This window comes from Bombina bombina, chromosome 7 (assembly GCF_027579735.1).
Source record: "Bombina bombina isolate aBomBom1 chromosome 7, aBomBom1.pri, whole genome shotgun sequence".
Taxonomy (NCBI): Eukaryota; Metazoa; Chordata; class Amphibia; order Anura; family Bombinatoridae; genus Bombina; species Bombina bombina.
Genome location: NC_069505.1, coordinates 281,007,935 through 281,023,013, shown reverse-complemented (window position 1 = coordinate 281,023,013; position 15,079 = coordinate 281,007,935). Strand labels below are relative to the sequence as shown.

At 42.2% G+C, this 15,079-nt stretch overlaps 1 protein-coding gene across 1 annotated transcript in view; it reads left to right on the top strand.

Moving 5' to 3' along the window:
- Window positions 1-15,079, top strand: part of ITPR1 (inositol 1,4,5-trisphosphate receptor type 1) — a 532,169-nt gene that overhangs the window by 395,222 nt on the left and 121,868 nt on the right. The window contains exon 30 of the mRNA XM_053689365.1: window positions 875-1,126. Within this exon, the coding sequence (XP_053545340.1) occupies window positions 875-1,126 (252 nt within the window). The remainder of the gene's footprint in view (window positions 1-874; window positions 1,127-15,079) is intronic.

Genomic DNA, 15,079 nt, shown 5'->3' with positions numbered 1-15,079 from the left:
TTACCTCAAAATTTCATCAGTAGCCACATCCTATTGTAAAGGGACTATAATCAGCCAATCAGGAGGATTTTAGTGAAATCTCATGAGATCACAGTAAAGCAAAGTGTTACATCAGCACTGATAAAGCTAATTGGATCTTATGTTTTTGTTTGAATGTGCAGCTCACAGTATTGGAAAGGTAACTGTTAACTGAGCACTTACTATAGCGAGCTTAAGAAATTTTGATTTAAAATCTTCCTTTTTATTTAGAGATCTTCAGTTTATATTTTCTTCTCAGCTTTTTACAGGTATGCTGCATCACTCAAGTGATTTTGCATATGGGTTTTATGTCCCTTTAAATATTAAAGGGATAGTATAGTTAAAATTAAACTTTCATGATTCAGATAGTGCAGCAATTTTAGGCAACTTTCTAATTTACTCCTATTATCAATTTTTCTTCATTCTCTTGGTATCTTTATTTTAAAAATATGGAATGTAAGCATATGAACCGGCCCATTTTTGGTTCAGCACCTGGGTAGTGATTGCGGATTGGTATCTAAATGTAACCATCCAATCAGCAAGTGCTCCCTAGGGGCTGAAAGAAAAAGGGGCCAGCTCCTAAGCTTACTTTACAGCTTTTAAAATAAAGATATCAAGAGAATGAAGAAAAATTGAAAATAGGAGTAAATTATTAAGTTGCTTAAAATTGCTGCTCTATCTGACATATGAGAGTTTTTTTTTTACTACACTATCCTTTTAAGCAATATATAAATGTGCCATTTGATATCTCTCTGCCATTTTGATGTGGTGGATTGGGAAGGTTTTATTTTTTGTTCAGCATATAATAAAAATGTCTCTGTAATTACCTTGCATAATTTTTGTCTTACCTCTGTAGTTGGTAAACTCTGGAGAAGATGTCTTGGTTTTCTACAATGACCGGGCCTCATTTCAAACACTAGTTCAGATGATGCGTTCTGAACGCGAGCGCATGGATGAAAATAGCCCCCTGATGTATCACATTCATTTGGTGGAATTGTTGGCAGTTTGCACAGAGGGCAAGAACGTCTATACAGAGATAAAGTGCAACTCACTACTGCCATTGGATGACATTGTACGTGTAGTGACACACGAGGATTGTATTCCGGAGGTGAGAAAACAAGCGCATTTATTGTCGATCATCATGGGTTTGTGGATAGAGGGAAAACATTGGAGAGATACCTTAATTATATACCTTAAAGGGACATAATATTCATATGCTAAATCACTTGAAACTGATGCAATATAACTGTAAAAAGCTGACAGGAAAATATCACCTGTGCATCTCTATGTAAAAAAAGGAAGATATTTTACCTCACAATTTCCTCAGCTCAGCAGAGTAAGTTCTGTGTAAAAAGTTAGTTCAGTTACTGCTCAGCTGCAGGTAAAAAAATAATGAAGAAGCTGAATAAGGAAATAAGATTAGAGTGCACGTAAGCTCGCTCCTTCCGTTGTCCTGGGACAGACATACTGATTTGTTGCTTAGTCCTTTACAATCGGATGTTGCTACTGAGAAACTTTTGAGGTAAAATATCTTTCTTTCATGTAATTGGCAAGAGTCCATGAGCTAGTGACGTATGGGATATACAATCCTACCAGGAGGGGCAAAGTTTCCCAAACCTCAAAATGCCTATAAATACATCCCTCACCACACCCACAATTCAGTTTTACAAACTTTGCCTCCTATGGAGGTGGTGAAGTAAGTTTGTGCTAAGATTTCTACGTTGATATGCGCTTCTCAGCATTGTTGAAGCCCGATTCCTCTCAGAGTACAGCGAATGTCAGAGGGACGTGAAGGGAGTATCACTTATTGAATACAATGATTTCCCTAACGGGGGTCTATTTCATCGGTTCTCTGTTATCGGTCGTAGAGATTCATCTCCTACCTCCCTTTTCAGATCGACGATATACTCTCAATTTACCATTACCTCTACTAATAACTGTTTTAGTACTGGTTTGGCTATCTGCTATATGTGGATGGGTGTCTTTTGGTAAGTATGTTTTTATTACTTAAGACACACTCAGCTATGGTTTGGCACTTTATGCAATTATATAAAGTTCTAAATATATGTATTGTACTTATATTTGCCATGAGTCAGGTTCATGTATTTCCTTCTGCAGACTGTCAGTTTCATATTTGGGAATGTAAACACTTTAAGAATTTTATTTCTTACCTGGGGTTTAGTCTTTTTTCAATTTGACTACTTTTCTCCAACATTGGTGTGTCCGGTCCACGGCGTCATCCTTACTTGTGGGATATTCTCTTCCCCAACAGGAAATGGCAAAGAGTCCCAGCAAAGCTGGTCACATGATCCCTCCTAGGCTCCGCCCACCCCAGTCATTCTCTTTGCCGTTGTACAGGCAACATCTCCACGGAGATGGTTAAGAGTTTTTTGGTGTTTAAATGTAGTTTTTATTCTTCTATCAAGTGTTTGTTATTTTAAAATAGTGTTGGTATGTACTATTTACTCTGAAATAGAAAAGGATGAAGATTTCTGTTTGTAAGAGGAAGATGATTTTAGCAGACAGTAACTAAAATCGATTGCTGTTTCCACATAGGACTGTTGAGATGAAGTAACTTCAGTTGGGGGAAACAGTTAGCAGACTCTTCTGCTTAAGGTATGACTAGGCATATTTCTAACAAGACTGTGTAATGCTGGAAGGCTGTCATTTCCCCTCATGGGGACCGGTAAGCCATTTTCTTAGTCAAAAACAAACAGAATAAAGGGCTTATTATGGGCTAAAAAAAACTGGTAGACCTTTTTATGGGCTAAATCGATTGCTTTATTTGTGCATATTATTCAAATTTAGGCTAACAATTGACATTTATAATCTTGGGGAACGTTTATAAAACGGCAGGCACTGTATTGGACACCTTTTTCAGTCAGGGGGCCTTTCTAGTCATAGACTGAGCCTCATTTCCGCGCCATTAATGCACAGTTGTTTTTTGAGAGCAGGGCATGCAGATGCATGTGTGAGGATCTAAGAATCTCTGAAAAAGCTTTTAGAAGGCGTCATTTGGTATCGTATTCCCGTCAGGGCTTGGTTGGGTCTTAGCAAAGACTGTATCTGGGACTGTATAGGGGTTAAATTGAAAAACGGCTCAGGGTTAAAGCTCTGAAATTTGGTGTGCAATACTTTTAAGGCTTTAAGACACTGTGGTGAAAATTTGGTGATTTTTGAACAATTCCTTCATACTTTTTCTCATATTCAGTAATAAAGTGTTTTCTGTTTAAAATTTAAAGTGACAGTAACGGTTTTATTTTAAAACGTTTTTTGTGCATTGTTGACAAGTTTAAGCCTGTTTAACATGTCTGTACCTTCAGATAAGCTATGTTCTATATGTATGAAAGCAAATGTGTCTCCCCATTTAAATTTATGTGATAATTGTGCCATAGTGTCCAAACAAAGTAAGGACAGTACTGCCACAAATAATGATATTGCCCAAGATGATTCCTCAAATGAGGGGAGTAAACATGATACTACATCATCTCCTACTGTGTCTACACCAGTTTTGCCCATGCAGGAGGCCCCTAGTACATCTAGTGCGCCAATACTTATTACCATGCAACAATTAACGGCTGTAATGGATAACTCCATAGCAAATCTTTTATCCAAAATGCCTACTTATCAGAGAAAGCGCGATTGCTCTGTTTTAAACACTGAAGAGCAAGAGGACGCTGATGATAATTGTTCTGTCATACCCTCACACCAATCTGAAGGGGCCATGAGGGAGGTTTTGTCTGAAGGAGAAATTTCAGATTCAGGAAAAATTTCTCATCAAGCTGAACCTGATGTTGTGACATTTAAATTTAAATTAGAACATCTCCGCGCACTGCTTAAGGAGGTGTTATCTACTCTGGATGATTGTGACAATTTGGTCATTCCAGAGAAATTATGCAAGATGGACAGGTTCCTAGAGGTTCCGGTGCCCCCCGACGCTTTTCCTATACCCAAGCGGGTGGCGGACATAGTAAATAAAGAGTGGGAAAAGCCCGGCATACCTTTTGTTCCTCCCCCTATATTTAAGAAATTATTTCCTATGGTCGACCCCAGAAAGGACTTATGGCAGACAGTCCCCAAGGTCGAGGGGGCAGTTTCTACTCTAAACAAACGCACTACTATTCCTATCGAAGATAGTTGTGCTTTCAAAGATCCTATGGATAAAAAATTGGAAGGTTTGCTTAAAAAGATTTTTGTACAGCAAGGCTACCTTCTACAACCAATTTCATGCATTGTTCCTGTCACTACGGCAGCGTGGTTCTGGTTCGAGGAACTAGAAAAGACGCTCAGTAGAGAAACTCCATATGAGGAGGTTATGGACAGAGTTCACGCACTTAAATTGGCTAACTCTTTTATTTTAGATGCCGCTTTGCAATTAGCGGCGAAAAATTCAGGGTTTGCTATTGTGGCGCGCAGAGCGCTTTGGCTAAAGTCTTGGTCAGCGGATGTGTCATCCAAGACAAAATTACTTAACATTCCTTTCAAAGGTAAAACTTTATTTGGACCTGATTTGAAAGAGATTATTTCAGACATCACTGGGGGAAAGGGCCACGCCCTTCCACAGGATAGGTCTTTTAAGGCTAAAAATAATCCTAATTTTCGTCCCTTTCGCAGAAATGGACCAGCCTCTAATTCTGCATCCTCTAAGCAAGAGGGTAATACCTCACAACCCAAACCAGCCTGGAAACCAATGCAAGGCTGGAGCAAGGGTAAGCAGGCCAAGAAGCCTGCCACTGCTAACAAGACAGCATGAAGGAGTAGCCCCCGATCCGGGACCAGATCTGGTGGGGGGCAGACTCTCTCTCTTTGCTCAGGCTTGGGCAAGAGATGTTCAGGATCCTTGGGCGCTAGAAATAGTTTCTCAAGGTTATCTCCTGGAATTCAAGGAACTACCCCCAAGGGGAAGGTTCCACAAGTCTCACTTATCCTCAAACCAAATAAAGAGACAGGCATTCTTACATTGTGTAGAAGACCTGTTAAAGATGGGAGTGATACACCCAGTTCCAATAAAGGAACAAGGAATGGGATTTTATTCCAATCTGTTCGTAGTTCCCAAAAAAGAGGGAATGTTCAGACCAATTTTGGATTTGAAGATCCTAAACAAATTTCTCAGGGTACCATCGTTCAAAATGGAAACTATTCGAACGATTCTACCCACCATCTAGGAAAGTCAATTTATGACTACCGTGGATCTAAAGGATGCGTACCTACATATCCCTATCCACAAGGAACATCATCAGTTCCTAAGGTTCGCTTTTCTGGACAAACATTACCAGTTTGTGGCTCTTCCATTCGGATTAGCCACTGCTCCAAGGATTTTCACAAAGGTGCTAGGGTCCCTTCTAGCGGTTCTAAGACCAAGGGGCATTGCAGTAGTACCTTACTTGGATGACATTCTTATACAAGCGTCGTCCCTGTCAAAGGCAAAGGCTCATACGGACATCGTTTTAGCCTTTCTCACATCTCACGGATGGAAGGTGAACAAAGAAGAGTTCTCTGTCCCCGTCAACAAGAGTTCCCTTCTTGGGAACAATAATAGATTCCTTAGAAATGAGGATTTTTCTGACAGAGGTCAGAAAATCAAAACTTCTAAGCTCTTGTCAAGTGCTTCATTCTGTTCCTCGTCCTTCCATAGCGCAGTGCATGGAAGTAAAAGGATTGATGGTTGCAACAATGGACATAGTTCCTTTTGCACAAATTCATCTAAGACCATTACAACTGTGCATGCTCAAACAGTGGAATGGGGATTATACAGACTTGTCTCCAATGATTCAAGTAGATCAAAAGACCAGAGATTCACTCCGTTGGTGGCTGACCCTGGACCATCTGTCCCAGGGAATGAGCTTCCGCAGACCAGAGTGGGTCATTGTCACGACCGACGCCAGTCTAGTGGGCTGGGGTGCGGTCTGGGAATCCCTGAAAGCTCAGGGTCTATGGTCTCGGGAAGAGTCTCTTCTCCCGATAAACATTCTGGAACTGAGAGCGATATTCAATGCTCTCAGAGCTTGGCCTCAACTAGCAAAGGTCAGATTCATAAGGTTCCAATCAGACAACATGACTGTTGCGTATATCAATCATCAAGGGGAACAAAGAGTTCCCTGGCGATGAAAGAAGTGACCAAAATAATTAAATGGGCGGAGGATCACTCCTGCCACTTGTCTGCGATCCACATCCCAGGAGTGGAAAATTGGGAAGCGGATTTTCTGAGTCGTCAGACATTTCATCCGGGGGAGTGGGAACTCCATCCGGAAATCTTTGCCCAAATAACTCAATTATGGGGCATTCCAGACATGGATCTGATGGCGTCTCGTCAGAACTTCAAGGTTCCTTGCTACGGGTCCAGATCCAGGGATCCCAAGGCGACTCTAGTAGATGCACTAGTAGCTCCTTGGACTTTCAACCTAGTTTACGTATTCCCACCGTTTCCTCTCATTCCCAGGCTGGTAGCCAGGATCAATCAGGAGAGGGCCTCGAAGATCTTGATAGCTCCTGCGTGGCCACGCAGGACTTGGTATGCAGACCTGGTGAATATGTCATCGGCTCCACCATGGAAGCTACCTTTGAGACAGGACCTTCTTGTTCAAGGTCCATTCGAACACCCAAATCTGGTATCCCTCCAACTGACGGCTTGGAGATTGAACGCTTGATTCTATCAAAGCGTGGGTTTTCAGATTCGGTGATAGATACTCTGGTTCAGGCCAGAAAACCTGTAAGTAGAAAAATTTACCATAAAATATGGAAAAAATATCTCTGTTGGTGTGAATCCAAAGGATTCCCATGGAATAAGATAAAAATTCCTAAGATTCTCTCCTTTCTTCAAGAAGGTTTGGAGAAAGGATTATCTGCAAGTTCTCTAAAGGGACAGATCTCTGCTTTATCTGTCTTACTACACAAAAGACTGGCAGCTGTGCCAGATGTTCAAGCATTTGTTCAGGCTCTGGTTAGGATCAAGCCTGTTTATAGACCTTTGACTCCTCCCTGGAGTCTAAATTTAGTTCTTTCAGTTCTTCAAGGGGTTCCGTTTGAACCCTTACATTCCATAGATATTAAGTTACTATCTTGGAAAGTTTTGTTTTTGGTTGCAATTTCTTCTGCTAGAAGAGTTTCAGAATTATCTGCTCTGCAGTGTTCTCCTTATCTGGTGTTCCATGCAGATAAGGTGGTTTTGCGTACTAAGCCTGGTTTTCTTCCTAAAGTTGTTTCTAACAAAAATATTAACCAGGAGATAGTTGTACCTTCTTTGTGTCCGAATCCAGTTTCAAAGAAGGAACGTTTGTTACACAATTTGGTCGTTGTCCGTGCTCTAAAGTTCTATTTAGAGGCTACTAAAGATTTCAGACAAACATCTTCCTTGTTTGTTGTTTATTCTGGTAAAAGGAGAGGTCAAAAGGCGACTTCTACCTCTCTTTCCTTTTGGCTTAAAAGCATCATCCGATTGGCTTATGAGACTGCCGGACGGCAGCCTCCTGAAAGAATCACAGCTCACTCCACTAGGGCTGTGGCTTCCACATGGGCCTTCAAGAACGAGGCTTCTGTTGACCAGATATGTAAGGCAGCGACTTGGTCTTCACTGCACACTTTTGCCAAATTTTACAAATTTGATACTTTTGCTTCTTCGGAGGCTATTTTTGGGAGAAAGGTTTTGCAAGCTGTGGTTCCTTCCGTTTAGGTGACCTGATTTGCTCCCTCCCTTCATCCGTGTCCTAAAGCTTTGGTATTGGTTCCCACAAGTAAGGATGACGCCGTGGACCGGACACACCAATGTTGGAGAAAACAGAATTTATGCTTACCTGATAAATTACTTTCTCCAACGGTGTGTCCGGTCCACGGCCCGCCCTGGTTTTTTAATCAGGTCTGATGAATTATTTTCTCTAACTACAGTCACCACGGTATCATATGGTTTCTCCTATATATATTTCCTCCTGTCCGTCGGTCGAATGACTGGGGTGGGCGGAGCCTAGGAGGGATCATGTGACCAGCTTTGCTGGGACTCTTTGCCATTTCCTGTTGGGGAAGAGAATATCCCACAAGTAAGGATGACGCCGTGGACCGGACACACCGTTGGAGAAAGTAATTTATCAGGTAAGCATAAATTCTGTTTTTTGCAATTGTGGGTGTTAGGCCCGCGGGTGCGTCAAATGTTAGACTTTATTGCGTCATTTTTGGCGCAAACTTTTTTTGGCGCGAAAAGATACGTTTATGACGCAACTTCGTCATTTCCGGCGTCATACATGACGCCGAGACCTTAAACACGGCGGCGTCATTAGTGACACAAGTGTGTCATTTCCGGTCATTTTTGAGTCATACTTGGCGCCAAATTTTTTTTTTTTCATTATTTCAATACCCCATTGATGTTTGCCTCCTGCTTTCTTCTCTATCAAGAGGCCTATGCTTTTGCATTTTTTTCCATTCCTGAAACTGTCATTTAAGGAAATAGATCATTTTGCTTTATATGTTGTTTTCTCTTGTTAAGTGTATCCAGTCCACGGATCATCCATTACTTGTGGGATATTCTCCTTCCCAACAGGAAGTTGCAAGAGGATCACCCACAGCAGAGCTGCTATATAGCTCATCCCCTAACTGCCATATCCAGTCATTCTCTTGCAACTCTCAACAAAGATGGACGTAGTAAGAGGAGAGTGGTGTATTATAGTTAGTTTCTTAACTTCAATCAAAAGTTTGTTATTTTTAAATGGTACCGGAGTGTACTGTTTTATCAAAGGCAGCATTAGAAGAAGAATCTGCCTGTGATTTCTATGATCTTAGCAGAAGTAACTAAGATCCATTGCCGTTCTCACATATTCTGAGGAGTGAGGTAACTTCAGAGAGGGAATGGCGTGCAGGTTTTCCTGCAATAAGGTATGTGCAGTAAACATATTTCTAGGGATGGAACTTGCTAGAAAAATTCTGCTGATACCAGATTAATGTAAGTTAAGCCTAAATGCAGTGATTTAATAGCGACTGGTATCAGGCTTATTAACAGAGATACATACTCTTATAAAAGTGTAATATAAAACGTTTGCTGGCATGTTTAATCGTTTTTATATATACTTTGGTGATAAAACTTATTGGGGCCTAGTTTTTTTCCACATGGCTGGCTTTATTTTTGCCTAGAAACAGAGGCTTTCCACTGTTATGGTATAAAAGTTACAGTTGGTGCTGTTAAAATTACAAACTGTGACATTCAGCTTCCCTCAGCAGTCCCCTGCATGCTATAGGACATCTCTGATGGGCTCAAAAGGCTTCAAAAGTAGGAGCTGTGGCAGTTGTTATGACTGTTTAAAAAACATATTTTTCGTTTTGTTAATCTGTTTTTTGTATTAACCCCTTAAGGACCAGCGACGTATCCTGTATGTCGCTGGCCTTTTTTTGGACTTGATTGTTTTATAGCGCGGTCTTGCCACCAGCGTTGAGACTGCTCTATTCCACAAAGCCTGCTGGAGAGAGGGCATTAATAGTGTGTTCTTGCTAGACTTGTGCTATTATGTCCTGAAAAAACCCTTAACGACCAGTGACATACAGGGTACTTTGTGGTCATTAAGGGGTTAAGGGATTAATCATCCATTTGCAAGTGGGTGCAATGCTCTGCTAACTTGTTACATACACTGTAAAAACTTCGTTAGTGTAACTGCCTTTTTTCACTGTTATTTCAAATGTTGCCAAAATTTGTTTCTCTTAAAGGCACAGTAACGTTTTTTTTATATTGCTTGTTAACTTTGTTTAAAGTGTTTTCCAACCTTGCTAGTCTCATTGCTAGTCTGTACAAACATGTTTGACACAAAGGAAACTACTTGTTCATTATGTTTAAAAGCCATGGTGGAGCCCCATAGGAGAATATGTAATAAATGTATTGATTTCACCTTAAACACTAAAGATCAGTCTTTATCTATAAAAGAATTGTCACCAGAGGGGTCTGTCGAGGGGGAAGTTATGCCGACTAACTCTCCCCACGTGTCGGACCCTTCGCCTCCCGCTCGAGGGACGCACGCTAATATGGCGCCAAGTACATCACTGATGCCCATAGCGATTACTTTGCAGGACATGGCTGCAATCGTGAATAATACCCTGTCAGAGGTATTAGCCAGATTGCCTGAATTGAGAGGCAAGCGCGATAGCTCTGGGGTTAGACGAGATACAGAGCGCGTAGATGCTGTAAGAGCCATGTCTGATACTGCGTCACAATATGCAGAACCTGACGGAGAGCTTCAGTCTGTGGGTGACGTCTCTGAATCGGGGAGACCTGATTCAGAGATTTCTATTTTTAAATTTAAGCTTGAGAACCTCCGTGTGTTACTTGGGGAGGTATTAGCTGCTCTAAATGATTGTGACACAATTGCAGTGCCAGAGAAATTGTGTAGGCTGGATAAATACTATGCAGTGCCGGTGAGTACTGATGTTTTTCCAATACCTAAAAGGCTTACAGAAATTATTTGTAAGGATTGGGATAGACCCGGTGTGCCCTTTTCCCCACCTCCTATATTTAGAAAAATGTTTCCAATAGATGCCACTACACGGGACTTATGGCAGACAGTCCCTAAGGTGGAGGGAGCAGTTTCTACTTTAGCAAAGCGTACCACTATCCCAGTTGAGGACAGTTGTGCTTTTTCAGATCCAATGGATAAAAAATTAGAGAGTTACCTTAAGAAAATGTTTATTCAACAAGGTTTTTATTTTACAGCCCCTTGCATGCATTGCGCCTGTCACTGCTGCGGCGGCATTCTGGTTTGAGGCCCTGGAAGAGGCCATCCATACAGCTCCATTGACTGAAATTGTTGACAAGCTTAGAACTCTTAAGCTAGTTAACTCATTTGTTTCTGATGCCATTGTTCATTTGACTAAACTAACGGCTAAGAATTCCGGATTCGCCATCCAGGCGCGTAGGGCTCTATGGCATAAATCCTGGTCAGCTTATGTGACTTCAAAGTCTAAATTACTTAACATTCCTTTCAAGGGGCAGACCTTATTCGGGCCTGGTTTGAAAGAAATTATTGCTGACATTACTGGAGGTAAGGGTCATACCCTTCCTCAGGACAGGGCCAAATCAAGGGCCAAACAGTCTAATTTTCGTGCCTTTCAAAATTTCAAGGCAGGTGCAGGATCAGCTCCCTCTACTTCAAAACAAGAGGGAACTTTTCCTCAATCTAAGCAGGCCTGGAAACCTACCTAGTCCTGGAACAAGGGCAAGCAGGCCGAAAGCCTGCTGCTGCCTCCAAGACAGCATGAAGGAGCGGCCCCCTATCTGACAACGGATCTAGTAGGGGGCAGACTCTCTTCGCCTAGGCGTGGGCAAGAGATGTTCAGGATCCCTGGGCGTTGGAGATCATATCTCAGGGATATCTTCTGGACTTCAAAGCTTCTCCCCCACAAGGGAGATTTCACCTTTCAAGATTATCTGCAAACCAGATAAAGAAAGAGGCATTCATAAGCTGCGTGCAAGACCTCCTTGTAATGTGAGTGATCCATCCAGTTCCGCGGACGGAACAAGGACAGGGGTTTTATTCAAATCTGTTTGTGGTTCCCAAAAAAGAGGGAACCTTCAGACCAATTTTGGATCTAAAGATCCTAAACAAATTCCTCAGAGTTCCATCATTCAAGATGGAAACTTTTCGAACCATTTTACCCATGATCCAAGAGGGTCAGTACATGACCACAGTGGACTTAAAGGATGCCTACCTTCACATTCCGATCCACAAGAATCATCATCGGTTCCTGAGGTTTGCCTTTCTAGACAGGCATTACCAGTTTGTAGCTCTTCCATTCGGGTTGGCTACAGCCCCAAGAATTTTTACAAAGGTTCTGGGCTCACTTCTGGCAGTTCTAAGACCGCGAGGCATAGCGGTGGCTCCTTACCTAGACGACATCCTGATACAGGTGTCAAGCTTTCAAATTGCCAAGTCTCATACAGAGATAGTTCTGGCATTTCTGAGGTCCCATGGGTGGAAAGTGAACGAAGAAAAGAGTTCTCTATCTCCTCTCACAAGGTTTTCCTTCCTAGGGACTCTGATAGATTCTATAGAAATGAAAATTTACCTGACGGAGTCCAGGTTATCAAAACTTCTAAAATCTTGCTGTGTTCTTCACTCCATTCCGCGCCCCATGGTGGCATAATGGTAGCAGCGATGGACATAGTGCCATTTGCGCGCCTGCATCTCAGACCACTGCAATTATGCATGCTCAGTCAGTGGAATGGGGATTACACAGATTAGTCCCCTCTACTAAATCTGGATCAGGAAACCAGAGATTCTCTTCTCTGGTGGTTATCTCGGGTCCATCTGTCCAAAGGTATGACCTTTCGCAGGCCAGATTGGACCATTGTAACAACAGACGCCAGCCTTCTAGGTTGGGGTGCAGTCTGGAACTCCCTGAAGGCTCAGGGTTCATGGACTCAGGAGGAGAAACTCCTCCCAATAAATATTCTGGAGTTAAGAGCAATATTCAATGCTCTTCTAGCTTGGCCTCAGTTAGCAACACTGAGGTTCATCAGATTTCAGTCGGACAACATCACGACTGTGGCTTACATCAACCATCAAGGGGGAACCAGGAGTTCCCTAGTGATGTTAGAAGTCTGATAATTCGCTGGGCAGAGTCTCACTCTTGCCACCTGTCAGCGATCCACATCCCAGGCGTAGAGAACTCGTCAGACTTTTCATCCGGGGGAGTGGGAACTCCATCCGGAGGTGTTTGCTCAATTGGTTCTCCGTTGGGGCAAACCAGAACTGGATCTCATGGCGTCTCGCCAGAACGCCAAGCTTCCTTGTTACGGATCCAGGTCCAGGGACCCAGAAGCGGCACTGATAGATGCTCTAGCAGCGCCTTGGTTCTTCAACCTGGCCTATGTGTTTCCACCGTTTCCTCTGCTCCCTCGTCTGATTGCCAAAATCAAACAGGAGAGAGCATCGGTGGTATTGATAGCGCCTGCGTGGCCACGCAGGACCTGGTATGCAGACCTAGTGGACATGTCATCCTTTCCACCATGGACTCTGCCTCTGAGACAAGACCTTCTAATACAAGGTCCTTTCAATCATCCGAATCTACTTTCTCTGAGACTGACTGCATGGAGATTGAACGCTTGATCCTATCAAAGCGTGGCTTCTCCGAGTCAGTAATTGATACCTTAATACAGGCACGAAAGCCTGTCACCAGCAAAATTTACCACAAGATTTGGCGTAAATATCTTCATTGGTGTGAATCCAAGAATTACTCATGGAGTAGGGTTAGGATTCCTAGGATATTGTCCTTCCTCCAAGAGGGTTTGGACAAAGGACTATCAGCTAGTTCTTTAAAGGGACAGATTTCTGCTCTGTCTATTCTTTTACACAAGCGTCTGGCAGAAGTTCCAGACGTTCAGGCATTTTGTCAGGCTTTAGTTAGAATTAAGCCTGTGTTTAAACCTGTTGCTCCCCCATGGAGCTTAAACTTGGTTCTTAAAGTTCTTCAAGGGGTTCCGTTTGAACCCCTTCATTCTATTTATATCAAACTTCTATCATGGAAAGTTCTTTTTCTGATGGCTATTTCCTCGGCTCGAAGAGTCTCGGAGTTATCTGCCTTACATTGTGATTCTCCTTATCTGATCTTTCATTCAGATAAAGTAGTTCTGCGTACAAAACCTGTGTTTTTACCTAAGGTGGTTTCAATCAAGAGATTGTTGTTCCATCATTATGCCCTAATCCTTCTTCAAAGAAGGAACGTCTTTTGCATAATCTAGACGTAGTCCGTGCATTGAAGTTTTACTTGCAGGCTACTAAAGATTTTCGCCAAACATCTCACCTGTTTGTTATTTACTCTGGAAAGAGGAGAGGTCAAAAGGCCTCGGCAACCTCTCTTTCTTTTTGGCTTCGGAGTATAATCCGTTTAGCATATGAGACTGCTGGACAGCAGCCCCTGAAAGAATTACAGCTCATTCTACTAGAGCTGTGGCTTCTACCTGGGCCTTTAAAAATGAGGCCTCTGTTGAACAGATTTGCAAGGCTGCGGTCTTCGCTTCATACCTTTTCAAAATTTTACAAATTTGATACTTTTGCTTCTTCGGAGGCTGTTTTTGGGAGAAAGGTTCTACAGGCAGTGGTCCCTTCCGTTTAAGTTCCTGCCTTGTCCCTCCCATCATCCGTGTACTTAAGCTTTGGTATTGGTATCCCACAAGTAATGGATGATCCGTGGACTGGATACACTTAACAAGAGAAAACATAATTTATGCTTACCTGATAAATGTATTTCTCTTGTAGTGTATCCAGTCCACGGCCCGCCCTGTCCTTTTAAGGCAGGTCTAAATTTTACTTAAACTCCAGTCACCACTGCACCCTATGGTTTCTCCTTTCTCGGCTTGTTTCGGTCGAATGACTGGATATGGCAGTTAGGGGAGGAGCTATATAGCAGCTCTGCTGTGGGTGATCCTCTTGCAACTTCCTGTTGGGAAGGAGAATATCCCACAAGTAATGGATGATCCGTGGACTGGATACACTACAAGAGAAATACATTTATCAGGTAAGCATAAATTATGTTTTTTTCTCTTACATTGAGCAAGATGTCCCAATCTGATCCTGCCTCTGAAGTTTCTGCTGGAACATTGCTGCCTGACATCGGTTCTACCAAAGCTAAGTGCATTTGTTGTAAAATTGTAGAAATTATTCTACCGAATGTCATTTGTAATAGTTGTCATGATAAACTTTTACATGCAGATAGTGTATCCATCAGTAATAGTACATTGCCAGTTGCAGTTCCTTCAACTTCTAATGTGCATGATATACCTGTAAATTTTAAAGAATTTGTTTCTGATTCTATTATGAAGGCTTTGTCTGCATTTCCACCTTCTAATAAACGTAAAAGGTCTTTTAAAACTTCTCATTTAGCTGATGAAATTTCAAATGACCAACAACATAATAATTCATCCTCTTCTGATGAGGATCTATCTGAAACAGAAGATCCTTCCTCAGATATTGACACTGAAAATCTACTTATTTATTTAAAACTAGTACTAAAGCCTGTGTACACGGGCCAATTTTTGCAGTACATTTTTTGCTCTCACCCCCTCTCTTTTGCTTTCTCTCCCCCCTCTCCTTTGCAC